The 26,850-nt window shown below is 38.5% G+C and overlaps 1 protein-coding gene across 1 annotated transcript in view; it reads left to right on the top strand.

The window, feature by feature from the left end:
- The window catches only part of PARD3B (par-3 family cell polarity regulator beta), a 975,282-nt gene that overhangs the window by 800,133 nt on the left and 148,299 nt on the right, over nt 1-26,850 (top strand). Inside the window, exon 20 of the mRNA XM_045852946.1 lies at nt 19,541-19,843. Coding sequence (XP_045708902.1) covers nt 19,541-19,843 — 303 coding nt within the window. The remainder of the gene's footprint in view (nt 1-19,540; nt 19,844-26,850) is intronic.

Raw genomic sequence — 26,850 nt, 5'->3', positions numbered from 1 at the left:
GGGTGTTGGAGCACCATGACGTGATGGTGAGGGCTAAATGAGATACTGATGTGCGGTGTTCAGAATACTGCCAGGCACAGAGATGCTCAGTAAATGGTGCACTTGCCATTTTTCTTAGGGACAGCGTTTCTCTGAAAGAAGGTGAACACTGAAATCAAGCAGTGTTGCACCCCAAGCCCGACTCTTCTCTGCTTTGGCTGTACAGTTATGCATGTTTTGCTGAAAACTTCAGAGCCTCCGCATGCTCGTTTGGAAAATTTTTTCATAAAGGCGAAATAATATCTAGCCTTCAGAGTTCCCATGAAATTTACATAAGATGAAATAATTAAAGCATCTAGAGCAGGTCTTGGCATGTGGTAGATACATATTATTGTTATTTTGCTTCATTGAATTGTAGATGGTTGTGATTACAAACGTGCCTTCTCTCCCTTACGATCTTGTAATTTCCTCAAGGCAAGGACTACATTATACTCACTTTTCTCTTTCTCCCAGCATCTAATACATTACATGTCACAGAGGAGGCATGCAAGAAGCAGTTGTTGAGTGATGGGTGAATGAATGAATGAACAAATATAAAACGGCACTAATTTTAACTTTATATTTCAAGTGAATAATCACTAGAATGGAACCAAGAGGCAGAATAGGCAAAATCCATGGTTGACAGAGCTACAGAGTTGAGAAAAATAAGACGGTCCCTTGGGCTATGAAGTGGTATCGAGAAACATGAGGTCATTTGTCACCGGCAGTAGAATAGTGGACATGGGTCCTTGGTGCATGGTGGCCTGCCCATCAGGACTCTCAGCACCTGTCTTCCTGTCACTGAACCACATCCTGAGAGGCCAGACCCTGAAGTGAATGGCTTGGAAACGGTATGGTCCTAGAGAGTTGCTTATTTTTTTAATTGGTTTTTTGCCCTCATCCTCTTCCATTGGCTTAAATTTAACCAGTTGAAATTATTTTTAAGTACTGTACCATTCATTTCATCCTCTAGAAATAAAAGATTTGTCTTTATGGAGAAAACTGAATCTGATTATGTAGATGAGACACACTGCCCTTGGCTTATTCTCTGTCAAAGGAGAGTCTTTCCTATATTGCACGTGGAGCCCGTTCAGTCAGAATTCATGGTGCAGATTACCATATTTTGCTGTGTATGCTGCGCACCCACATTTTTGGCCCAAACTTTCAAGAAAAAGAAACAACTTTTGTTTTCATTTTTAATTAAATTATTTATTTATATTTAGATACTTGTTTTTTGTGTTGTAAAGGAATTTTAGCTTTTTTTTTAACATATTGTGGTACAAAAAATTTTATGTAACAAATAATCACAAAACACAAGAACAGATACAAGGCATTTCAGGTACCATGCATGTATAATGCGCATCCTTATTTTTCCCTCAAAAATGTGGGCAAAAATGTGTGCATTATACATGGAAAAATATGGTATATTTCAGGGGTGCAGGCATAAAAAACTTTAGTGGAAAGGAGGGGTTGTGAAAAACAGTAACAGCCACTGGTGATACACCAGATGCCATGAAGCCCCTCTCTCCCGGCAGCAACATCACTAAAATTCTCGCCCATGTTTAGGAGTCCACGTTACCCTTACATTACAGTTTTTATCTTATGATTTCTTATTTCACACTCTCCTGCAATTTCATGTCTTTTCTTCTTGTCAAGATCCTAGTTCTCTTGGGACATAGATTGTTAACTACTATTTATTTCATTTCCTTACATCTCATTTATGAGAAGATATATAGTAAAGTCCTGGTTGACCTAAAAGTATAAAATAATATCAGGTTTAACATAAGTTATGAATGTAATTTTTAAAGTTTGAGAAACTCCTAAAAATCAGTGGGAAAGTAATTAATATCTATGTGTTAGAATAGATTGCCTAAACTGACAGCCGTCAGAGGAGGGCAGTTGGGGGCTTGGTGAAAACAGGTGAAGAAAATAAGCAAAGAATAAACTCATAGACACAGACAACAGCGTGGTGATGGCCAGAGGGAAAGAAAGGAGCATGGGGGGAGGTAGAAGAGGGTAAAGGAGAAATAAACAGTGATGAGGGAGACTCGACTTGGATTGGTAAACATACAATACAATATACAGATGATGTGTTAAAGAATTGTACACCTGAAATCTGTATCATTTTATTAACCAATGTCATCCCAATAAATTCAACAAATTTAAAAAGTAAGGTAAAATAGGTTGCCTAAAATATTTCTATATTTTTGAAAGTATAGTGTTCTGCTTAAAAATTACCCTTACTATAATAGTCAGCACCAGTTTAAAAAAAATAAAAATAAAAATGAGTACATAAGGAATTGCTCAGACAAATCTGTTTAAAATAATAGCAAACTCTATTAGTGACAGTATCAACAGCTAATTAAAAATTCTACTCATGAAACTCTAAAGGATGGCACATTTCCAATTCAGATTGACACTGAGGACACAGAGATAATTGATATTTGTTCAATAATCCTGAAATGTTTCACAGTTTCTAATAGAAGCTGTGATAGCCTCAGAAAGTTTCAAATGCTAACTACATATATGTTCAAGGTATTTAAAGATACCTTCAAACCAAATAATGTGTCTGCAGAAAAGTATAAGATTTTAGCTGAATCAGAATCAAAGGACATTTTAGTAGGCCAACTTTGTTTAAGAAAAAAATCAGAGTCAAGAGAATACATAGTGTAACTCATATGTTTTTTTTTAATCTGGTTATAGTAGATGTAATAAGAAAATCATGAGAGGGTTATTTACTGGTTGAACTTTGAAATTTCAGAGCTGTGTTTTGTAATGGTCACATAAACAAATGCACATTGAAAAAAATTATGCAAAGACCATTAAATATTCCACTTTGGAAAAGTAAGATCATAGCTTTAACAAAATGCTTTTGTATTATAGTTGGCTGCTTTTGACATTAAATTGAATATGTTGCTATATAGTCTTACACAGCAGATTAAAAACTTGTTATAGTAAGTTTTCTAACTATAACTGATTTTTAACAATCAGTTATACCCTCAGTAGTTGTAGATTTACCTTCTCAATTTCAAAGGATGGACAGGTAAGGCCTAACACAAAAAGGCTTTAACTGAAACCAGAACATTTTACAAAATGTTAAGAAGTGGGCAGTCAGTTCTTGAGAAAGCATGATTCTTCTTTTCACCAACAAACAAAATTTCAGCGCCAAGAAAACCGACATTGTGCTAAAATATTCCCTGCCTCACATATGCATACGACTTCAGATTAAAATGGATGCCTAAGAGCACTGACCAATTCACATCACCAGATGAGAACTGTTTAGAGGAAATAAATACACTCGGCTGGAACCAGTCACGCAGCCCTCATTGATCAGTCCGAAATCAGCTCTGCGGATGCCCCTGGCCATCGCTCGCACCGCCGCGGTTTACGTCAGCTTGGCTCTGCCTACGTTCAGATAATTTTTTTTAAAGTGACACAATACACCAATATGGGGTGTGAACCAAAATGGGAATTCAACTTATCAAAGATATTCTTAGAGGTTTTGCTTCCAAGCGGGAGAGGAGGAATACATTTTGCTGAAAGTATGCCAATTAAGAAGAGAAAATTGGGGAAGATTTCCAAATATCCCAAGTTAAAAGTAAAATGTGTAGTATGTTTTTACAGCTTTTCTGGAGCATTTGAAAACATATGAAACTACACAGACATGTTTATGATTCTATTTACACACTCGTTTTTACGTTGCCTTATAATCAGATGACATAGGAAAGGAATTTTTCCATCTAACAAAACATGAGAAGCAGTTTCAGACATAGTCTAGCTGAGGAGTGCTTAAGTTTTATTTTATTACTTTGTGGCATCAAAGTACATTTTTCTGGTATTAAGAGAGCTGAGCTGTCTGAAAGTTTTACTGTTTGTGGGAATATCTGTAATGTTGGAAACTCTACAAAGGCTGTGTGTGTTTGTATGTGTCCGCCTGTCTTTGTGAGACTGGTACTCACGTAGAGAGATAGCGTGCGTACAGTTTTACTAGTGCTCAGTCCTGCACTTCTTAGCCTCTCTCAAGCATCCAATAATCATTCCTGACTGCTTAGAAAAGTAGAAGTTTTCCATTTTAAATCAATTATTGTAGAGCATCAGTTCACGCACCGTATGAAAGACTATTCATGAAGAGAACTGAGTACTTGGAGGAAAGGGAAGGTATGGGAAAGGAAAGAAGAAAAATGGCCGGGCTCAGGGAGCGGACCACCACGTGGGGAAGGCAGCACGCCCCTTCCACGCGTCATCCCTGAAATTCCTGAAGGCTGCACCTGCCGCTGAGCGGAAGTGGGTTTTCCGTTTTGTTCGGTGAACATAGCCGGTTGGCTCAGATAAGTAAGGTAACATGAGAATAAGGTTGATACAGTGTAAACCATACCTTCCTATTGACAGTTGATACATTCAAAATTTGGTCCATACTCACTGTGGTCCAAGTACCATAACAGATGTTAAGGACACAGAGATTAGGGGTATTTTTGCTTGTTTTTTGTTTGTTTTCAAGCAGGAAAAGGAGGTCCAACCCCAGGTGAACATATGAAATGTGTTCTCTTGAACAAAGGCCTTCAAGCTAAGGGAACAAGTGAACCCCTATCTTCAGAGAGAGCACCTGAGAGGACACCAGACTGTGTCATCTGTATAGACACAAGGTGGCATATTCCATCCCAACCCTAGTTTACTGAGTGCATCTCTTTGCGTCTCTTCCTTGTAACCCTCCACCTGATCCCCACATGCTGGAGCCTTCCTTGGAGGATCAACTCGGCTGCCTCTACCTTCCACTGAACTGCAGAAATGTCTCTTAATTGGCTCTGTGTTTAACAGTCCTAGGTACCGGTCAGATGGGAAATGTGCTAGAGGCTGGCCTCTGGAGGGGCCCTCAACAGAGGTCTTTGTTGACTTCCACTTACTGTCTGTGAATTTTAAGATCTAACAAGCATGCTTCTTTCTAACAGGCAGCACTTGCTTGGACAAGCTATTGCTAATCTCTGCCATCTTGTATTTGCTTTCTCTTTTTTAAATTTTTCACATTTCTTATGTGAAAGGTCACCTTTAGTTGGCCACTTCAGTTGAATAGTTTCCAATGTCAGTTCTAAAAGCACATAAGAAAGATTTGTATTTCGATTACTTTTAATATTTTTGATCACCTGAAGAACCAAGATCTGTTTTACATCCCCAGATCTTTTCCCGCAGGATTCACCACCATGCTTTTGAATCTGAAGTTAAAACATAGTTACATGAAACTTTTCCACTTCGAGGATTTGGGTAGATACTTTTTGCTATGATTCACTTTTGGTTTTCTAATTATTTTTGGCCTGAGCTCTTCAATAATTCAGCGAACAATAATTGAAGAGCTAGACACTGAGGGCAAATCTTGAGATGAGTAAAACACAACCTAGTCCTCAACAAGTTCATGATTAAGAGAGAGGAGAGAAACCGATACACAACTAATTACAATAAATTTAAACTTTGACACATAGTGTGATGGCCTGTAAACTGCTGTGTAACCACAGAGAAGTCACCGTGAATAAATAGTGTCAGAGCCGAGACCATGGAGCGGAGCTTCTTTATCGTCCGGGACACCTAGACACTTGCAGCGAAATCATTACAATCAATTATAAAGTACAACGTAACTGTGCAGCATATTGGAAGAGACTTTTGAAAGTTGAAATTCTTAATCCCATCAATAATATATGATATTTTTGCTGCTAACTAGAGAAGAATGTAAGACTCTGGAAAAGTTTTCATTTGAAATCTAAGGGATTTTCCAAGCAATCAGGGTGCTTTTGACTACAGTTTCTTTCTCCAAAGCTGACAGAGGCAACAGTTGAAAATTTTAGGGCAAAACTTTCTGGGAAAATAGCAGTTAGTTGAGCCAGGCAGATAGCTTCATTTTCCAGTAGTCTGCTCAAATTTTGCCAAAATATAGCAGTTGATAGGTGGGTTGCATACTATCTAGTTGTATATACGTCTATGCACTCCAAATATATATATAGAGATATATACATATAGATATACAAATATTCTTAATTATATATACACACACACACACACCATATTTTAAAAAGGTAGAGCAAATGGAACTTTTGTTACAGTTTTGATAAAAAACTGTAATAACTAACTAAGGTAACAAAAGGCCATTTTTCCCTCTTTTGCCCCATATAGCTGTACAGGTACGACAAAACTCAAGCTAACTGAAAGAGCAAGTTCCATGTTTCATACAATTCTCTTACCCTTTAAACTCTTTCAGGTTAGTTAATACTACGCAAACCTCCTTACCCTGGACTCAGCCGACCGGATTCTTTTATAATTCCCTCGAATACTGCACTCCTGGGAGTGGGAGGAGAATCGGGAGAAAATGAGCCACACTTCCCAGGGCCAGGCGCGGCCAGGCGCCAGCAAGTGTAGATGGAATGTATCAAGTCAGCTGACAGCCAATGTGTAGCTTCTCCACTCTGACTCCTCAATATCTCAAGTGTTACAGGATGAATATTGGAGCTGAGAAGGATGGTGGTCAAGTGTTATCTGGTCTCAGTCTTCTAAAAAACACTGTGTTCAGTGCTTTCAGTTAGGATAGGTTAAAGGATTAGTATGTTTTACATACATTTGCGGCCAACACAGATTCAAACCAGAAGCATTTTCTGCTTTGCTCTCAATAAAGCTAAAAATTCAAAGCGCCGTAACACGCCCACCCCCTGCGCATTTCACCGACCTAGATTACATAGCAGTTAGTGAACGCATCTCCTCCATCTGGGGTTCCAGGTAGAACTGTGAGGAAGCAGGAGGAACTGCGCCTGTGCTTTTCAGACACCGCTACTTGTGTGCACACGTGAAGGTCGCCTGAGGATCTCCTCTCTCCTTGCCCCTCGCCTATGTCAGAGATGGAGGACTGCTGTTGTTCTCGCTAGCAACCGCTGCCACTTACATGCCAACCACACTCTTCCAACAGCTTTAGTTGTAGTACTAAGTCATCTAGCCTTCTCCCTCTGCGTAGGTATTATCATAGTTCTCATTTGACAGGGTACAGAGGGTTAAATAATTTACCCATGGTCACAAAATTAGAACGTGGCAGATCTCCGTTCCGAACCCAGGTTTCCTGGCTCCTTCTGCCATCCTGCCCCTCCGTTTCTGAAGCGGTGGCAGGTCAGCATGTCGGTCAGCCGCCGCTGGGCTACCAGGAAAAAGGCCTCGCTTCAGTGGCACCGTAGGGCGAGGTGGCTGCCTCCTGTGAAGATCTTAAGGCAGAAGCATAAATGCAAATTTCACTCATTAAAACCATAATTAATTTATTGAAAGCGAATGGTTATTATTTCAGGGATGAATGCCTATTGGAATATGCTGGTTATTTTAATGAACCAAGAGGTTCTTCTGGGACAACTTCCACTGTATATTTGCAAGCAGGTCACTGTAGATTTTCTAAGAAAGGGAATAAAAAAATCGCTGCTTACCTTTAAGTTTTCCGTTATTAAGAATGCTAAAGAAAAATGTGTACCGTGTAATGTATTTTGGGGAAACAGTAAGAAAACATCTTTAGGAAGGGCCTGACATCAGCTCTTTTAAACCCACAATTCTCCTCCTGGAGTGTCATTTCTGGTGTCACGGGTGCCAGCAGCCAGGACCGGCCTGTGCAGGCGTGGTGCCCACAGTAGCCCACATCATGTCTCCAATAAAATTACTGTGTTTGCATTTAGAGCCATTCATTTCAGTTCCTTCTTCTATGTTCCATGGTAAATATATATTTTTAATTTTAATCTGTTAATGGCATATAGTATGACAGCTTCCAGCATTTGGCTGACCTTACCCCTTTATATGCTCTAGGGTGTGAGGCTGGTTTCATTGAGTACATTTCTACATTGCAAGAAAGACACATTGACATACCACCCTAGTCTCTGAAAGAAAATAGGTCTTGCCTAAACATGTTTAGTTATCAATCCCATTTATTTATAATCCATATTAGTTTTGTTTTATTGCTGCTGTATCAAATTATCACAAACTTTGTGGCTCAAAACAACAAAGACTGATTCTCTTACAGTTGTGGAGGCCACTGTTCAGAAACCGATCTCATTGAGATAAAGCCAGGCTGTAGGCTGCCTGATTCCTTCTACAAACTCTAGGGAAGAATCCATTTCCTCGTCTTTTTGGGCTGCCTGCAGCCCTGGCTCGTGGTCCTACCTTTATCTTCAAAGTACATCTTTCCAATGTTTGTTTCCATTGTCACATGGCCTTCTCTCCTAGACTCTGCCTGCTTCTGCTCCCACTATACTCGAAAGTGCCTACCATGTGCCAAGCACTGTGGTAGATGTTGGGGTCACATCAATAGTTGAGCAACTAGGTCCCTGCTCTTGTGAAGCCTACATTCTTGTAAAGAGATAAATGAAAGAGACCAAATCATGTAGTGATGTAACTATACAGAAAATAAAATAGAATAATGTGAGAGGGAGAAGGGACTGGGAAGGGTGTCTGAGACACAGTCTGAGATGCAGAGACTCAAATCACAGTGCTGCGCCAGCCACAGGAAGCTCTGAAGGCAGAGGGTTTCAGACAGAAAGAGCAGCAGGTGCTAATCAAGCCTAAGGCAAATAAAGCCATGGGCCTGGAGTGAAATAACTAAGACAGACAGTGGCAGAAGCCCAAGTCGCGGAGGACTTGTGTCTGAAGATATAGCGTCATAAGTCGTAGTGAGGTGACTGATGTTAACTGAGTGTTAAAGAAGACGTGGAAGTGTTCGAATAGAGAAGCAGTTAAACTTTCACTCTTTACCTGATCATCCAAGCTGCTATCTAAAGAATGGATTCTCCAGCAGGGAGATCTCTAGCCACGCCCTTCTCCTTTTTAAAACACATGCTTCTTTATGGCTATTACGTGGAGACTGTCTAGATCTCAGGCAGTAATGAAGGGAATTAAGGCTGTTTCCCCACATTTGAGCACTCAGACCACTGCAGTACCCTGCCAACTGCAATAAAAAATGCCAACCTGTCCCTTATTCCCAACACTTTACAGTCCTTTTGGCAATTCATGGTTCCAAGAGGAGATAAACCAAACCTCTTTTCAATTGCTAAGAGATTTCTTATGTTAATTATAAACAAAACCTGGAGCAAAGAGCCACTAGGTGGACCAAAGAATAGGGAGCCAGTCGAGTAATGGAATGCTGTGGTCAGAGCTGAGAATGACTGCTCAACAGAGTATGTCTGACATAATGTCTGTTGGTCTTTGTGGAGGGACAAATGAGGATAGATCAGACATTACGCCCCATGTGCAAAAACTTACTGGCTGTCATATCAAATAAGAGATCCTCACTGTCATCCTCAAGACTATGTGCGGGTAGTATGTGCTGCCTTAAATAGCCTCCCTCAAACTACACCGAGGTGGGAACCAATGGTTGTGGTTGAACATTTCCCCTCATTATCCATTGGAGCAGGAATGGAGTGATGCCTTGTACTTGTCTTTTTACTAAGTGCCCAACAGCTCATTGGCTGAATCACTGTACACACAGTGGGTGCCCTCTGGATTAGCTTGTTGGACCTTCTCTGATGGGTGTGTGGGGTAATCATCGAAGGCAGTGGTTGGCTTTTTCTCATGTTCCATTCTAGCCTGTACATGAAGGGGGCCAGATGACAGGGATACTCCTGGTGCCAGTTCATCTTAGAACTGGACCCCTGTTAAGGAGACCCTGTTGATATCACTTTGGAATTAGGAGAGGACCTGCGTTTGCAGACATGATGGACAAGCCAGTGATTCCCCCACCTGTCAAAGTCTCCTGTGCTTTTACTCTTGCCTGGCACAGTTTTGAGTACATAATAAACGCTCAATAATAAACGTTTCTCTGGTTGGAACCAGAGAAACCAAATTGACTCACGGGTTCCATTTTTTGGCATGTGTCTGGACTTCAGAGAATAGTCTGTATGGTTTCTCCAGCACAAAGTAAAATCTTGAAAAGACAAAAATAACAATCCTAACAAGCACTGCAGAACATGCAGTGGTTTAATAAAATATTTCTGTGGACCTGTTTAAAGTCTCTGGTATAGATGGAACAGGAGGGAAAGGAGTACTACTTACTGCTTCTTTTAACACACCTCATCATGCAGAGTACATGATGACGGAGACATTTTGTGCAAAATGTGCCGTTCCTGTCTCCGATACAGTCGTGGTTCCACACTCGGTTTGTCCACTCTCCATACATGGTATGTCCAGGCCCTGTGGATGTTGATCATCCTTCTGGAGCTCTTTGTAAACCCAGAGTTCTTTCCCCAAAAATTCTATGTGACCATGACCTTGAGACATCTGGCATTTACGGCTGAGAAAACAAAGGAAATAGAGCCACCTATGCAGTGTGGATGGATGCCCATGTCCCCGTGCATCTTTCCGTGTGAGCAAGCTTTTAGAGACAAAGATCAAAGACACGTCCAGGGGAGCAATGGCTAGGTGTGACATTCCAGGTGACAGAGTGGATGGAAAAGAAGAATGTGAAGGAAAGGAAAGGGAAATGTAGCTAGTTTCCTCTTATTCTCTGGATTCTTCCTGTTTTCTCCCCAGGAAGTTTATGTAGATGTACAGCAACTCAGTCAGCACTAGGGATTTATTCCCATTATTTTCCATATGATGGCAAGCACCAGCATGTCAAAGGCCAGTCATTTATTTTTGCAGATATCACCCCAGACAGTTCCTAGGATTAAAGTGCTGTAATCCAGATAATTTTAATACAGAAAACTTACTTTTCCCTCTGCCTTCCACAGTAGACATACATAAATGGGGAGATTATAAAAAATACATAAGGCTTTGCTTGCTACATACAAATGTTGTAACAATAAGCATAAAGAATAAGAATAAAGCACATCAATAACTTGTAAATTTTGTTCAACCAGCATAGTCCTTTCAAGGATGGATTCTTTTTTTATATATTTTTTTATTTTACTTTAATCATTGTTCAAGTACAGTTTTCTCCCTTTTACTCCCAATCCAGCCCACCCACCCAACCCTCCCCTCTTCCCTCCCATTACCACCCTCCCCCTTGTTTTTGTCCATGTGCCCTTTAAAGGGGCAGATTCTTACAGCTTTCTTCAATGTAAGTCTGGCCAGCAACCTGGACATCTTTGAATGTCTCCACGGCCTAAGGTCACCATTTGTAGGGGGACTGTCTAGGGCTGCTGTAAGGGACTCCTGCATTATCAGAGAAGATGGCAAGCACTGTGTCATTTGTCCCCTCTCCCCCCTTGGGGGGCTAATTCCCCAATGAAAGCTAAAAGATGTTTACTAAGCACTTCTGAGAAATTTGTCCGCATTATGAGAATACAAATTACAGGAACTCAATACATTAGCAATGGAGGAAGTTTAATGGGTCTGGGAAAGGTATAAATTTAGGGAAAATGTAAATTGCAATAATAAGAGAGCCTTGGCTGAATGGCAATTGTCTTGAAACGGTAGTATTTAGAAGCAATGGGGAAATGCTGGAGAATCTTGCCATTTGACATTGTAAAAAAATACAGCGAATAGGTAGGAGTTGAAAATGATTGCCGTGATTTTAGAATATGAAATGCGCTCAGTGTCAAATACGTACAAACCATTTAATGTGGGAAATTCAGTAGGAGCTGGACTATGAGGGATATGAAATCTTTCCCATGGTCATCCTACCAACACAAAGAACTGGTGACCCTCTCAGCGATGCGATCTCCAGTTTTTGAGTGTTTGGAGTCCACACCTGACTCTCACAGGCTTTGCAAATGTTATTGCCTTTGCCTGCATTCATGAGCATCTGCATTGCCCTTACCCCATGACATCTGACGAACCATGAGTACAAATTCACGTACCATATCCATATTCCGGCACAATAGCCATGAGTCTCTGTGCAAAAAGGAAAACAGGAAGCAAAAGTCCACTGAAAAGATTCCGTTAACAGCATTAAAGAATTTGCATGTCAGTATTATAGAATGTGAATTTTACTTCCCAGAAAATTTACCTATGTATTACAAGATAAGTGATAAATTATCCCATCAATCTAGTTCCCTTTCCACATCAGGTCTGCTTTAGGCTGACAAGAAAAAGGCACAGGACAAAAGGAGTGATCGTTTAGAAAATGTTATAGACACCCAGGCAGGAATAAGAAAGTCGTGAAAGATATTAATGCAGTCAAAATAGTTTTGTTGAAAAGATGAAACATTGATCACAAAGATTGTATGTGACTCTATATTCGCTGGTAGGAATAATAATAATAAAAATAGCTGTAATTTTTCCTGGCCAGGTATATTGCAGCTTAAAATGGCATTCAGAAGGAAAAGCTAAAGAAACGGGGCCTGTTCACTGGAACAAAGGATAATGGTAGTGACCTAATTGCAGCTGCTATTATAAAAGCAGAAATGATAGCAGGACAAATTATCTCCACTGTCCAAAAAGAAAGCTGTTCAGCGGGTAGTTTGTGATCTCTTTTCACGATACTCCTTCTTTTGCCCCATAGATCTCCCCTGAAAAGCCTTTTCTGACCTCAGCGACTGTCACCACTACAGGCAGCAAACCTTCTCTTCTACTGCCTATTCATCTGTATCTCTGTTGTTTGGGCTCACACAGTAGCCAACAAAGAGAATTCCAGTGGCTGCATCTTTCTAGCACTGGGCGGGTTGATCAGAACTGTACTGTTGACTCATTCTGCATGAGTCAAATCAATCAAGAAATAGTTTGCAAAAGTCACAACATTTTATAAAGTGTTTGAGGGTAAAGTATAAAGTATAGAATGCTAATCAATAACTTGAAGTGGAATTATAAAAGGCAAATGACAAACAGAAAAAATGTATGCAACTTATATCACAGATACAGTGCTAATATTGCTGCTATACAAAGGTCTTTGTCATTTTTTTCCCCTCGATTTTTCAATCTGCTAGAAAAATCTGCAAAAGATATGGACACCTCACAGAAGAGGAAATGAAAATGCCCCTTAAACATATGAAAAGATACTCAGCATCACATAATAAGAGACAGACTAATTAAAACTTCACTGAAATATTACTTCTCACTTATGTTTATCAAATATCTCAAAGTTCAAGAACCTGTTTTGTTGGTGAGACTGAAGAGAAATAGGTATTCTTCTACAGTGCAGGTGGTAATGCGAAATAGAACAATTATGGGAGGAAATTTGTCATAATCTAGGAATATTAAATGTGACTTTCTCTTTGACCCAGCTATCCTACTTCTATGAATTCATCTGAAAGCCACAATAGCAAAAATATGGACTGACTTTTGTGTAAGATTCATCATTACAGCATTATTTGTGATAGTAAAAGATTGGAAATACCCAAACATCCAAGAATAGTGATTCATTAGATAAACAAAAGCATGTTCACACAGGAGACTACTATGAAACTTTTTTAAATGAGAAGGATCTCTGTTTGCTAATATGCAGTCTTTTTCTGTTTGCTAATATGCAGTTGTCTTACATATTTAACAAATGAAATTGAATCAAAGGAAAAAAGCAATCCCTAAATATCAAAAATAAACCAAAACAAATAACCTACAGTAAAAGAAATTGTTTGCATAGTGACTTAGGGAAATGAATTACTTCAAGTGATGTTCGAACATAGCATTTTGACTCTACATATCTAGTGGAATATGTTCTAACCAAACAATAGAGCTACAAACATCTTAAATTGCCATCCAATAGTCTGTTAGTAATATTGGTATTATTATTGTAAAACTATGTGTATTTAAAATCGTGTGTAATGGTACAAATAATTATATACCAATGGTATTAAGAATCAAGATTTTTCATTTAAAGAAAGCAGAAGCAAATATAACTGTCTTAAAAACAAAGTCAAAATTCTGTGATGTTACATTTGAATAAAAATATCAGTATGGGCTTGTGATTTCTTTTGAAAAGTTATATATCCTAGCTCTGCCCGTAGAAAAGGAGTAGAAGCAATGACAACCCTATGGCGTGAGCCATCCTAGGGCCCAGACTGTGTTCTCTAGAGATAATTTCCCCTCAAAAAAAAAAAAAGAAGAATTCCTTGGAGAAGTGGCTGTTTTCAGGATAAGGACACAAAGTACTCAACAGAAGCCTGGGGTGGCTCATTTGTCAGATAGGAAAAAAGCCATTAATGACAACTGGGTGAAATCAGGAGGACAAAGGAGCCAACATAAATTGCCCCCCTAGACTAAATCTTGGCCAATCTCCACAACAAAAAGAGTAGGGAGTACACTTGATTGAAAACGTAGAAGTTTTTTAAAACATAAAGTTCACAATAATATTCACTATTCCCACTTCCCCCCAAAAGGTAGCTAACAACTCATTGGACACCACTGGAAACATCTAGAATACTAAGTCCTTACTCTGCAAATCAGCAATTAAAAATAACTGAGCATTTATCCCGCCTTCCCTGTACTATGCATAATTTAGGGTAAACAAAACACCCAAAATTTTGAGGGGAAGTTTTTCTTTATAGAAGAATTCCAACTAATAAATGTAAAAGGAATAATTACTTTTAAAAAGTATCATTTTGCAACCTCTAATAAAATAATTCAGGCAAAAATCACTAATGGAAGAAACGATCCAATGAGCAATGGAGACATCAGTTTGTCAACTGAGCATCATTCAAGTAAGATGGCCTGAGTTGTATGCTTCTTAATATGACATAAGTTAAAGCATATTTACTAGGTCCTGGCCTGGTAGCTCAATTGGCCAGAGTGTCATCCCCATATACCAAGATTGCAGGTTAGATCTCTGGTCAGAGCATATACAAGAAGCAATAGATGTTATGTGGGTGTCTCTTCCTGGCTCTGGTACCTTGGGCTTGGGAGTCTGGCATGGGATTGAGACTCAAGCTCCTGAAGGGGAACCTCTGCAGTTGAGATATTTCTCTGGGTTCTTAGCCACTGCCTGTAGGAGCAGGGCTATTCGTTCTGCATCTCCACCGTTTCTACCCATCTTGATGTGGCTTTTCTGTAAATGCTTGGTTGTAAAACTTCTGTTCAGCTAGCCTTGTAACTGGTTATTCAGTTATAAGGCTGAATATAACTTGGCTGGTTATTCAGGTTGATTGTTCCATATTTTAGGTGTAATTCTAGTTTGGTCCTTTGGTATCCTGGGAGGAGATGAGTGTAGCTTCTACCTACTCTGCTGCCATCTCGGATCTCTGCCTGTCATTTTCTTGATGCTTTTTAATGAGAAGGTTTTAATTAGAGGGGATGTTTTCTTTTTGGTTTTTCTCTTCTCCTTTCCATGTTTGTTTCCCTTTATGGTTCATTATTTTGTATTCTCTCTAAGAAATATTTGCCTACCCCAAGATTGTGCATATACTCCCCTTTATTTTATTCTAGTAGCTTTATTGTTGTGGACTTTATGTTTAGGCTCATCTTCCATCTTGAATCGATGTTTGCTGTGGTGTTATGTAGGGACCACGGTTCTTACTTCTCAGAGACGACTTTTATCGATTTTTCAGCACCACTTGTTGAAGAGATTTTTCCTTCTAATTGAATTACTTCTGCATGTTTGTTGTAAATTACCTCACCAAATGTGTGTGTGTGTGTGTGTGTGTGTGTGTGTGTGTGTGTGTGTTACTAGACTTTGTCTTCTGTTCCATTCATCTGTGTGTCTGACCTTTGGCTTAATTGCTGAAGCTCTATAGTAGGTCTTGAAGTTAGCAATGTGAGTCTTCCAACCTTATTTTTCAGAAGTATTTTGGCTTTATTTTTTTCTTTAGCTTTCCATCTAAATTTTAAAATCACATTGCTAATTCTTAGAAAATAAACTTGTTAGAAGTGTAAGAGGGATGGCATTTAATCTATAGAAAAACTTAGATGAATTGACATCTTAATAATGACATTTCCTGATCCATGAAGGAAGTATAAAACTCCATTTATTTAAATCTTGTGTAATTTCTCTCAACAATATTTTTTTTGTTTTCAGTGTAGAGTACTTACACATCTTTTGTTAAATTTATCCTTAGGTTTGCAATGTTCTTTAATCCTATTTTAAATGGCATAGTTTTCTTGATTTTAGTGTCTAATTATTCACTATAGTATATAGTGAGATAAAACTGACTTTTTTGTATTTATCTTGCATCCCTCAACAGTAACAATAAAATATATAAATTTAAGGAATCCTCCCCGATAGAAAAAATATATACTTAAAAATACATATTGAAAGTTATCAACCCAAAAGGACTTTTCTAGTAAGATTATCGGACTTTAAAGAAAAGAACTTGACCAGATAAGCAAAAAGGGCAAGTTTCTTATAAGAAATTTACAAGAGAAATAAAATTAGATTATTATCTGACTTTTCAACAGCAACACTTTGTCATAAGAAAATAGTCATATATTTAAAATATGCAAGGAGAACAGCTACAGGTGAGCTGTTGTGAATCAAAACTGACGAACAGAGATATGATGGAAATTTTCTTTGAGGAAGATTAATCTAGCAGCCTTTTAAGGTAGAGATTAAAGTGGGATATCACATCACAAGGTATATAAATGTCAAGTCACTATGTTATACACCTTAAAGCAATGTAATATTATATGGAATTAGTGTCTAACCGCACTATCTGATATAGTTCTCACGAACTCATGTGGCTACTGAGCACTTGAAATGTGGTTTGTGAAACTGAAAAACTGAGTTTTAAATTTTATTTAATTGTAATTAGTTTCCATTTATATAGCATCATATAGTTCATGATTACCATGTAGGCTGTTTAAGGCCTAAATACTGGACTGTGGTTAAAGAGAGGGAATTAGAAGAACGCATCCTAGATGTGTCATGGAAAAAAAGAATCTATGTTTTCATGGGCGAGAAGGGAAAACGGAGATTTAAACAATTCAAAGGTAGAGTACTGGGGAGAACTGGGAACCGGGTGGAACCATCCAATAAAAAGGATATGTTATCTAGGGCTATATTTAAAAAATAGATACCTTAAAAGGTTGAGTTCCCAGGAATAAGGAGACCTCTAAGTGGAAATGACTATAAAGAATTAGAAACCTCATGCTGAATTGAGGCAGGAGGTCAAAGCAAAAAAAAAATATATATATATATATATACACACTTATATACATAATATATAATATTTATCTACACATAAATAGGTATTTATACAATATATACTATTATATTATTATATTACATACTGATATTATATTATACTAATATTATTATATTATATACTAATATAAACATCATTATATTTATATATAATATATTAAATATATAATATATACATTTTTTCCATTTCTCTCTTGAGTCTCCTCTGTCTCCGACACCCCTTTTCAGAGATTGCCTTGTCTGCCTTCTCTTGAGAGACCCTGATATATGGAGTAATAATGATGGTTCAGAGAAGTTACTATTGCACCTACTCAGTGGTTAATATGAAATTATTACTGCAACACTTAATGGTGTGGAAAGAATCAAGGAGAAATTTGGTATTGTTTTAGAAAGGAAAATCACAAGGTAAAATACTGGCCTGCATACATAGAGTACTTTTCATCTGAGAATCTCTGCATACTCAGCACACTTAATAAGAAAACCTCAAAGAAAGAAAAGTGATGAAAAAAGGAATGCAGATACTCATGTTCTGTTTCTGTGATTTTTAAAAGTCAAGCTTGGTGTTTTCCTGCTTCATTAATGCACAAGTATAGCCCTATGGGGCAGCTATGAGATGTTTATCTTTCTGCTGAATGATTTCTCTCGGAGGCATCCCACTTAGGAGGGATAGTGACCACACAGAACCCCACCCCCTAACTTTATTGATGTCCTGCACTCTATTAGCAATGGAAATCCATCCCTATCACCATAGTGCAGCGAGCATTCTAATAATCCAGTCGGCACTGTCCCTGGAAAGATTGTTTTTTCGCAGAATGGAGCAGGTTATCTCCTTTATCAAAAATTATTCAAAACAAACATCCATAAATCTAGGACTAACACACATTGAAAGAGGATGGGCAGGGTCTCTTCCCGAGTAACTACTGTGTAATCTTCCTTTCATCTTCATTCAAAATGTCTGGGAGATTCAAACTCTCCTTTGCGAAAATATAAATTCTTCTAATTATTTATGTGTGTAGTGTAAGGTACATGACTTGACCTAGTCAAAAGAGATATGCAGTAATGGGTCCTGGCATTTATTTTCATCTGTTGTGACTTGAGGATAGATGCTGGGTTGTTTTTATTCCCATCCTATCTTTTTTCATATTTCATATTTTTTCCTCCTTCCCTCCTGTCTACTCAAAAAAAAAAAAAGCCATTCTGCCAAAAGAGAAAATACCTTGAAAGAACATGGCTTTTAAAGATTTTTACTAAGAGTTTGATGTTTTGTAAAATAAAACTAGCTGCCATGTGCAAAAACAGCTGTTTTTGTTTGAAGAAAAGAAGATTCTGAGAGAGTTCAGGTTTTGTTTTTCTCATCTGAACCTGCAGTATACACTGCCAAGTGTATATAGACATTTTGCTTCTAGCCCACAGCTCTCTTGTATTCTCTGAGCCCAGGACTTCGGGTTTGTCACCATCCTTTGTTAAAAGTCTTTCTTTTATCATCTTCCCTCTCTCATCCTGTACACAATACACCTCATTTGTCTAGTGATGTGTAAGATTACATTCTTTGCTCATTAACGCCAAAAACCTCCTGACACCATCAGATCACCATTGTCCAATAAGATGCACAGTGACCTTTCCATTTTAACACCTAACTGGTAACCTAGGAGAGCTGATCTAACACTTTCCAGATTAAATGTCAAATTCTCCAAATTCAGATGGATTTGGAATCCACCTAAGTGTACTTTTCTGCTCCCATTCCCAGTAGTCTACACAGTACACTGATTAGCAGAAGCATTTTGTAATATCACTTAAGGCTTTAGCGCCATGGAGGTCTGCCAGTAATGGTATTAAATTCACTTATATGTGCCAATTCATCTCTGTCAGGAGTCTATTAATTTCTTCACTATTTTACTCTATCCCTAGTCCCTATATAATGAGACACAATGATTCCCATTTATTTAACAAAAAAACTTAAGAGTCTCTTATAAATTACATCTGATCCCAACTGCTTTTAGTGGCCAGAAAGCCTCTGTTATTTCTTTTTCATATTCAAATCAATTTTTGCAAGCTCTTTTGTTTAGAAGAATATACTGGAACTCTAGGGTGCCAAATAATTGAAATCGTAGGCAAAGTATAAGATTCTGATGGGCTCTTTTAACATGCATCCCTGTTCCAAGGCAGGCCTCCATGATATCACACGAAAGAGGTACTGTTCTCACGAATGAGCACATCCCACTTACAGAGAAGGAATGTTAATGAAAATCAGCCTCTGACTGATTTTCATTGCAATCAGCCTAGCCATCAGCGGGCAAGATGGTGAAATACCTACAGTATTGCTGTAAAAGTAAAGACTCTGTAACAAAGGCCATAGATATAAAATTAATCCCGTGGAATATGCTGTTCACATTTCTGCATGGTATGGTCTTGAGAATACAGGAAAGTGACTAGGAAGAATTAACATACAGTCAGGAGAATGTGTTGTTGTATTAGCATATAAACTCACATATATCTCTATCTTTTCTACATTTTCAGGATCGGAGCAAAACATCAGGAGCTAAGGGAAAAGCAGGCAAGAGGTCTCATTGATTATGCTACTGGTACAATTGGATCATTGCATGATATGGACGATGATGAAATGGACCCCAATTATGCCAGAGTGAACCACTTCCGGGAACCATGTGCATCAGCAAATGTCTATAGGTCGCCATCTCCCCCTCGGACTGGACCACTGGTTTATCCTCGAGATGGCCGTCCACTGTCTCCAGAGAGAGACCACTTAGAGGGTCTCTATGCCAAGGTCAACAAGCCATACCATCCACCAGTGCCAGTTGACAGGTAGTATGACTTATTGAAAGATGAATGTTGTTTTAATTCAGTAAGTTTCAAATCATCTCCACCTCCCAAGCAGAAAAAAACATATCCTTCAATCTATTAAAACTGAAATGACACAGTATCCTTGACAAGTGCTATGCTTTGACCTAACTGTAAGGTATCAGCTATCAAAAATAAAACAATAGCCAGTTATAAGATGACATGAATGAATAGTAGAAGTTGAGTTCATGGTACAACAAGGAGTGATTTGTGAAGGAATATTGTGACAGAGAACTAATGGTGCAAACTTTGAAGGAATATGGTCCTTTCTCCTAAAAGCCCTACTGTCTTATTTAAAAGAAGTGAGGAGTCAGAGGAGGGGATGTTGACTTCTAAGTAGGCGTAATAATTGAAGCAGAATCAGATCACTGCAGAGGTGTAGAGGACGTTGAAAAGTAAGACTGGGATTTTCTACTCATGGAAAATGCGATCCTGTACAGATATTCATGGATGATCAGAGGTAGAAAAGGAGATAATCTTGGCAATAGGAGTTTGATGAAGTAGAGAAAGATAAGAAGTGACAAGGCCAAGGATGTTTAGGTGCAGCAGCTAAGGAAAGAGATAATAGGACCGTCTGTCATGCAATTGAAGTAGGTAGTGAACAAGACGACTCCAACCCCACCTCCTGCCAAAAGTAAAATGCCTCATCTCTTGAAAGGCTGATATAAAAGAGTGTTAGTCAATATAAATTGTTAGGTGACCCTTAGAATTACACGGGCAAGGAATGAGTTTACTGACCTTGGTTTAATCTGGCTGTAGCTTGAAGTCTGGAGGGAGGAGGGGGAGGGGGAAGGGTATAAGGCGCAAAAAGCTCTCATTCTAGATGGAAAGAAAGACTCGTTTTCCAGGTTCCTTTTGGTCCTATTAGTAACCAACTTTTGTGTGATAGTATGATATATTGCATATGTTTACCATTTACATTTCCCCAGCTGGGTGATATTATGCACTTTCAATTAGGTTGGGGAGAAGCAGGGGAATCATGGCATTTTTATGCAGACTGTAAAGTGTAGCTTCACAAGACTGATTACCTTTCAGAGCCTTTCCAATAACCAAGTGGGAAGGAAGGAGCAATTTTTAATCCTTACTGTCAGGCTTGCAGGTTGATAGTATTAAAGAAAGATGGTCAAGTTTTTCTTTGGGATAAAATGAAAATATAAATTTCTATGACTGTGTGAGACAGCCGTAATAACTAAACTGTTAATTCAAACAACTGATTAAAAGTTGGCCTCTTTCTCCCAAGCCTTTATATAGGGTTGAATTTTTGTCATATAAATGATAATACCAAGCATGAGTCTCTTCTGGCCCAGACCGTAGGAAATCTTACTTTCTCTAAATCAGACCGGTCTTCATCACCATCTGCTAGAATCCCAGCACAGACCTTTTTCTAGGAACCTCCAAAGCCAGTGTTCAATTCTAATTCTAAGAAAATAAATATGAAGCGTTCTGTTGAAAAAAATGTTCACTAGTCAAATGCTATGGGGAATTCCAGATTAAGTAACACTGAACAAGTTTCCTTCCTGTGGTCTTTTTGTCTTTAATATACTCATATGCATTGTATGTCTCTATGAGGATCATACAACAATCAGCACTTAACTCTCTCAAATTTTTGTCACCTAGCACGTATTTCTGCCCCCAGATCTTAAGGTTATTCTTTGGAACACTAAGAGACACTACCCTGAAGCTAATTTTCACCCATGGAGATTTGACTAGGAAAGAAATCGTGTAGGCTAATCATAACTGGAGCTACTATAGAGTGATGCCAGAAAAAATATGCAGTTACTGCCCAGCACAGACATGTGGGTAAGCCACAGTCTTCCCTTCAACTCTGACCTCTTTGCATTCATAAATGATCTGAAGATCTCTCAGCGAAGGTTTAGACAGGTGTCATATGTTGGGATGAAAGATCAAAGTGTGATTCTTTATACTCAGAACTTTCTTTATTCTGCCCTTATCTTTAATTTTATTTAAAGTTTGCTTTCCTCCTTGTTCTTCAAATTTCAAAGCAAGCAGTTTTTGTCTTGGCACATAATAAGCATTCAATAATTTACCTACTATCATTATCATTGCTTTTATTACTGCCCTTTGTCAAAGATATTATGAACATTCCTGATACGCCGGGACCAGGCAAGTCTAAGGAAAGAGCTGTTGTGGGAGGGTCCCCGACAGGGCCCACAGCAGGAACCATGAGCTCTAACACTACTATACGTGCTCTTCCAGGCCGCCGTGCTTTCACGGTCTGCTCCGTCTTTCACTCTTTCAGTATGTGTATGTTTGGCACCGACTGTGTTCCAGCTACTGTAGTAAGCCCTAGGAGAGATACAAAGATGGCTGAGATATGGTTCCAGGCTACAGGAAGTCATGTTCTCTTTGGAAGGGGATGAAGTCACGTGGAAATAGATCATTACAATGCACCGTACACAGAAGGAAAAAGAAGCTTTTCTCTTCTAACTCTGCTGCTCAGGAAAAGTCTCCAAAAGGAAGTAATATTGGAACTGGTTCTGGAAGGATTAGTAAGAACTGACCAGATCTGGTAGAAAAATTGTTTCCCTTATAGAATAGTTAGCATGGACAGGGCTGAAGTGACCTGAAAGAGCATGATGATATATCAAGGAAGCTCAGAAGCATCCAGAACATGGAGTGAGCCTGGGAAAGAAAGTGATAGGAAATGAGTCTGGAAAACCTATTCATCCATATTGATGGGTAGTAGCCGTCCAGAAATCTGTGTTAAGAAGGGTTCTGACTACCATACGATCCAGCAATTCCACCTCTGGGTATTTATCTAAAGAAAACAAAAGCACTAATTTGAAAAGACATAGGCATTCCTTTGTTCACTGCAGCATTACTTACAATAGTCAAGTTATAGAAATAACCTAGATGTCCATCAACAGATGAAAGGATGAGGAACACATGGTATATATTCATATATGCTATAATGGAATATTACCCAACCATGAACAAAAATGAAATCTTGTCATTTGTGATAACATAATACCTACAAAGGTATTATGCTAAATGAGATAAATCAGACAGAGAAAGACAAATATTGCATGATTTCACTTATATGTGGAACCTAAAACACAAAACAAATGAACAAAGCAGGGACAAACTCAGGCACACAAAGAACAAACTGACGGTCGCCAGAGGAGAGGGTGGGGAAATGGATGAAAAATAGATGAGGGGAATGAAGGGTACAGACGTCCACTTATAAAATAGCTAGGTTTAGAGTGGTATCCAGGTGGGCTCCCAACATCTTAACAGCAGGTTAAATCAGGGCCTTGGGAATAAGGCTGAGCTGGGTCCAGTTATCTTCCAGATACTGCTTCATGACCTTCCATAAATTAATGTCTCCAAGATGCTATTTCTCAACTTCACACATATAATTCAACAAATATTTCTTGTCTGCTAAGTACCAAGACCTGAGTTCAATGTGGTACTCATAAGGGAAAAAGGAGGAAGATGGATACCTACCCCTCATTATGGAGCTTCCAGTCCAATGGAGGCTACAAAGATGTAAACACACAGTGAGAACACAGTGTGGAAAGCACTACCATACAGCACTGGGCAACTGCTGCAGCCAGGGCTGTTGGGTTGGAGGCACAAAGAGCAGCATGAAAGTGAGAAGAAGCCCGGTGTGTTAGGGCAACTACAAGAAGCTCAACAAAATAGAAAGATGAGTGAGAGGAGTCCATGGCAAGTTATCAGATGGGAGAGTCAGAGAGCTAGGCAAAAGGATGACAAACTCTTGATGAGGAGTTTGGACTCCATCTGAGATGTGGGGCAGGGGTGAGGTAGGGGAGGGAATCACTGAGGATTTTAACATGAGACATTAAGTCCTGGGATTCAACTGGCTGTTAAATGGCTGAGGTGGTTTACCCTCACATGTCATGATGGTTAAGTGTAATTTTACATTTTGCTTTTTCTTTGGTATTGCTATATGTAGACAAACCTCTATTTGCCCATATGTCTCTGTATCACAGCAATGCATCCTGTGTGTGTGGCCCACAGTAGCTTCCTAACAGAGGCAACATCTGCCTCTTGTCTCTCTGCTTCTCAAGGTTTGGCCCTGAACTTTCAGCTTTTCTAAGCAAAGGTTTACTTAGAAAGAATTCATCTGTAAATGATGGTAGTTTAAAAAAAAATCGCTGCCACTATGACAGAACCATAGGCCTGGATTCACACGGCACGGATCATCCAGGATACTAACATAGCATGGGTTAAGTCCTGTTTATAATGTGTTAGTCTCCACTGTCACTGCCATACCAGCGGCTCCCACAGTGTATGAACACTAAAGCTTCATGTCTGAATAAGTTTAGAAGAGTACCACTAAGGAGGATAGAAAATGTGATATTTGACATGGTTGCTGTTTTGTGTAAGTTCACATGATTATTTGACATGTGGGTTGATCACACACTGTATCAGTAAAAATGTTTTTAGGTGTTAACTCCCCCAGATGTATGTGTTCTTTTGAGAAATCAGCAGTCTTATGGGAACTCCTTTGTAAATAACTAACTTCTTTTCTCTTGCTGCCTTTAAGATTCTCTCTATCTTTAACCTTTGGCATTTTAATTATGATGTATATCAGAGTGGGCCCATTTGCATCCATCTTGTTTGGGACTCTGTGTTTCCTGGGCTTGAGTGTCTATTTCCTTCATCAGATTAGGGAAGTTTTCTTTCATCATTTTTTTCAAATAGATTTACAATTTCATGTTCTTTCTCTTCTCCTTCTGGCACCTCTATGATGCCAATGTTGGTATGCTTGAAGTTGTCCCATAGGCTGCTTACACTATCCTCATTTTATTTTCTGGATTCTTTTTTCTTCTTGTTGTTCTGATTGGTTGTTTTTTGCTTTCGTACATATCAAATCATGTTTGATTCTTGGCTTTATCCACTCTACTCTTTTTTCCTTGTAAAATGTTTTTTATTCAAATAGTGTATCCTTCATTTTGAACTGGATCTTTCCTATGCTGTTGAGGTCCTCACCAGGTTCCTTGAGCATCCTTATAACCAGTGTTTTGAACTCTGTATCTGATAGATGGCTTACCTCCATATGTTTAGTTCTTTTTCTGGAGTTTTGATCTGTTCTTTCATGTGAGCCATGTTTCTTTGTCTCCTTATTTTGGCAGCCTCCTGTGTTTGTTTCTATGTATTAGGTAGAGCTGCTATGACTCCCTGTCTTGCTAGTGTGGCCTAATATAGTAGGTGTCCTGAAGGGCCAGTGGCACAACCTCCCCTATCACCTAAGCTGGGTAGTTGAGGTGAACCCTCTGTATGGGCAAAGTACACTCTTCTCTTATAGTTCTAAATACACTCTACTAAGTTTATAGAATTTATGATTGCCATCTGTTGAGTGTGGCATGAAGATATATAAACATCGTATTTCACATATGGTCAGAAAAGCAGAGCAATCAACAGGACACTTGCATCTGTTGGTCTTAATCCTTTAAACTTATTACTGTGAACTTAATTTTTATATCAGTTGCCATTAGTGGCTTAGATTGCACTTTCTAACTAAAACTTCCATTTTGTTTTCACTTGAGTTGCTATCGAGCCAGTTTCTTCAATGTATTATAAAAATCCAACCATTTGTAAAATAATTTTTTAAATGTAGGGTATTCTCTTTATTCAAGTTAAATATTTGCTTATAGGTTTAGCCCATTGTTGTAACCAATAAAGATACTTTAAGGTATTTATTTTTGTCCTCCAATACATTAGCTATCTTTCCTAGCTTTATATTATCCTTGTATTTAATCATTGTGGACTCATCCACATCATTGATAAGATCGTTAATCAAAGTCAAATGTAATCTCCGCAACTCATCACTCAAGACTTCCATTAATCAACACCTTTTGGGGTGTTCAGCTAGTTATTAATCCAGTCTACTCTTATCCAGTGTGTATTCTCCAGTTCATCCATGGACATCAGGGAAGACTTTGTCAAATATCTTACTGATTAAGGCACACTGTGTCTGCAAGTACATATCCCCTAATTTACCAACCCAGTAACCCAGAAAAGAAAGGGAATTACTTGCTCTTAGTAAATCCCAAAGATAACTTTTTTCTCTCCTAGGTATTTGTAAATAATGTGTCCATTTGGACTTAATTATGCAAAATAAGACTTTCTGTGGTCCAGTGTAATTTTAAGCACTTAGTATATACATACTAAATATTTATTTACTGATATACCACAGCTATGAAATGAAAGTGGCAAGTGGCAGACAGCTCCTCAGTACTCCAGTTAAGCAGCCTTGATTTCCCAGGAGATACTCACCAGTGTTTGTAGGAAGCTTTCACAGAGCATCTGTTGTATTTCTTAGGTCATACGAACAAGTTTAGAAACTATCTTTACCCTCAAGGAACTCAGTCAAAGAGCTGAAACTGTCTCATACACAAATAATTACAGTATAATGTATTCTGTTAAAATAGAGATATATACAGAATATATTACAAAGATCATGAAATTGCATAGGCATTCAGTTTGGGGAAAACTGGAGGCTATGGCTTGGTCTTCCTATAATCTTGATTCAAATGTATAAACTTTTCAAGGCATCAGATTTCTTGCTGCAAAATAGGGACAAAAGTATATCCTATTTCCTGTTAATTGTTTGTGGACTAAATAAAATTATACCAGTACTGGTTCAATAAATTTTGACTATATCTATTTAGAAAGTCTATTATACTATATACTATTGGACTCCATTACATATTACTGGGATATATATTAATAAGATTATTGAACTAAATATAACTATTTAGAAAAGTTATTCATTTTATCTAGCCACTGACCCTTAAATTCATTGGTTTAGGAACCTGCTATATTCTACCTGTTCCATGGATACATGGTTAATGGTCAATTCCAAACTCTAGCCCAGACTTCTGCTGGTATATTTCAATCATCGAAAACAAAAAGTAGAAACAGAAAAGAAGGGGAGGAGATAAAGGGCTAAAACCAGCTCAGATTCTTTCAGATCAGTC

This window comes from Phyllostomus hastatus, unplaced genomic scaffold, assembly GCF_019186645.2.
Source record: "Phyllostomus hastatus isolate PE091 unplaced genomic scaffold, TTU_PhHast_1.1 phas_contig_137, whole genome shotgun sequence".
NCBI lineage: Eukaryota > Metazoa > Chordata > Mammalia > Chiroptera > Phyllostomidae > Phyllostomus > Phyllostomus hastatus.
Note: the sequence above shows the minus strand (reverse complement) of the source record. Positions and strands in the feature narration are given on the sequence as shown.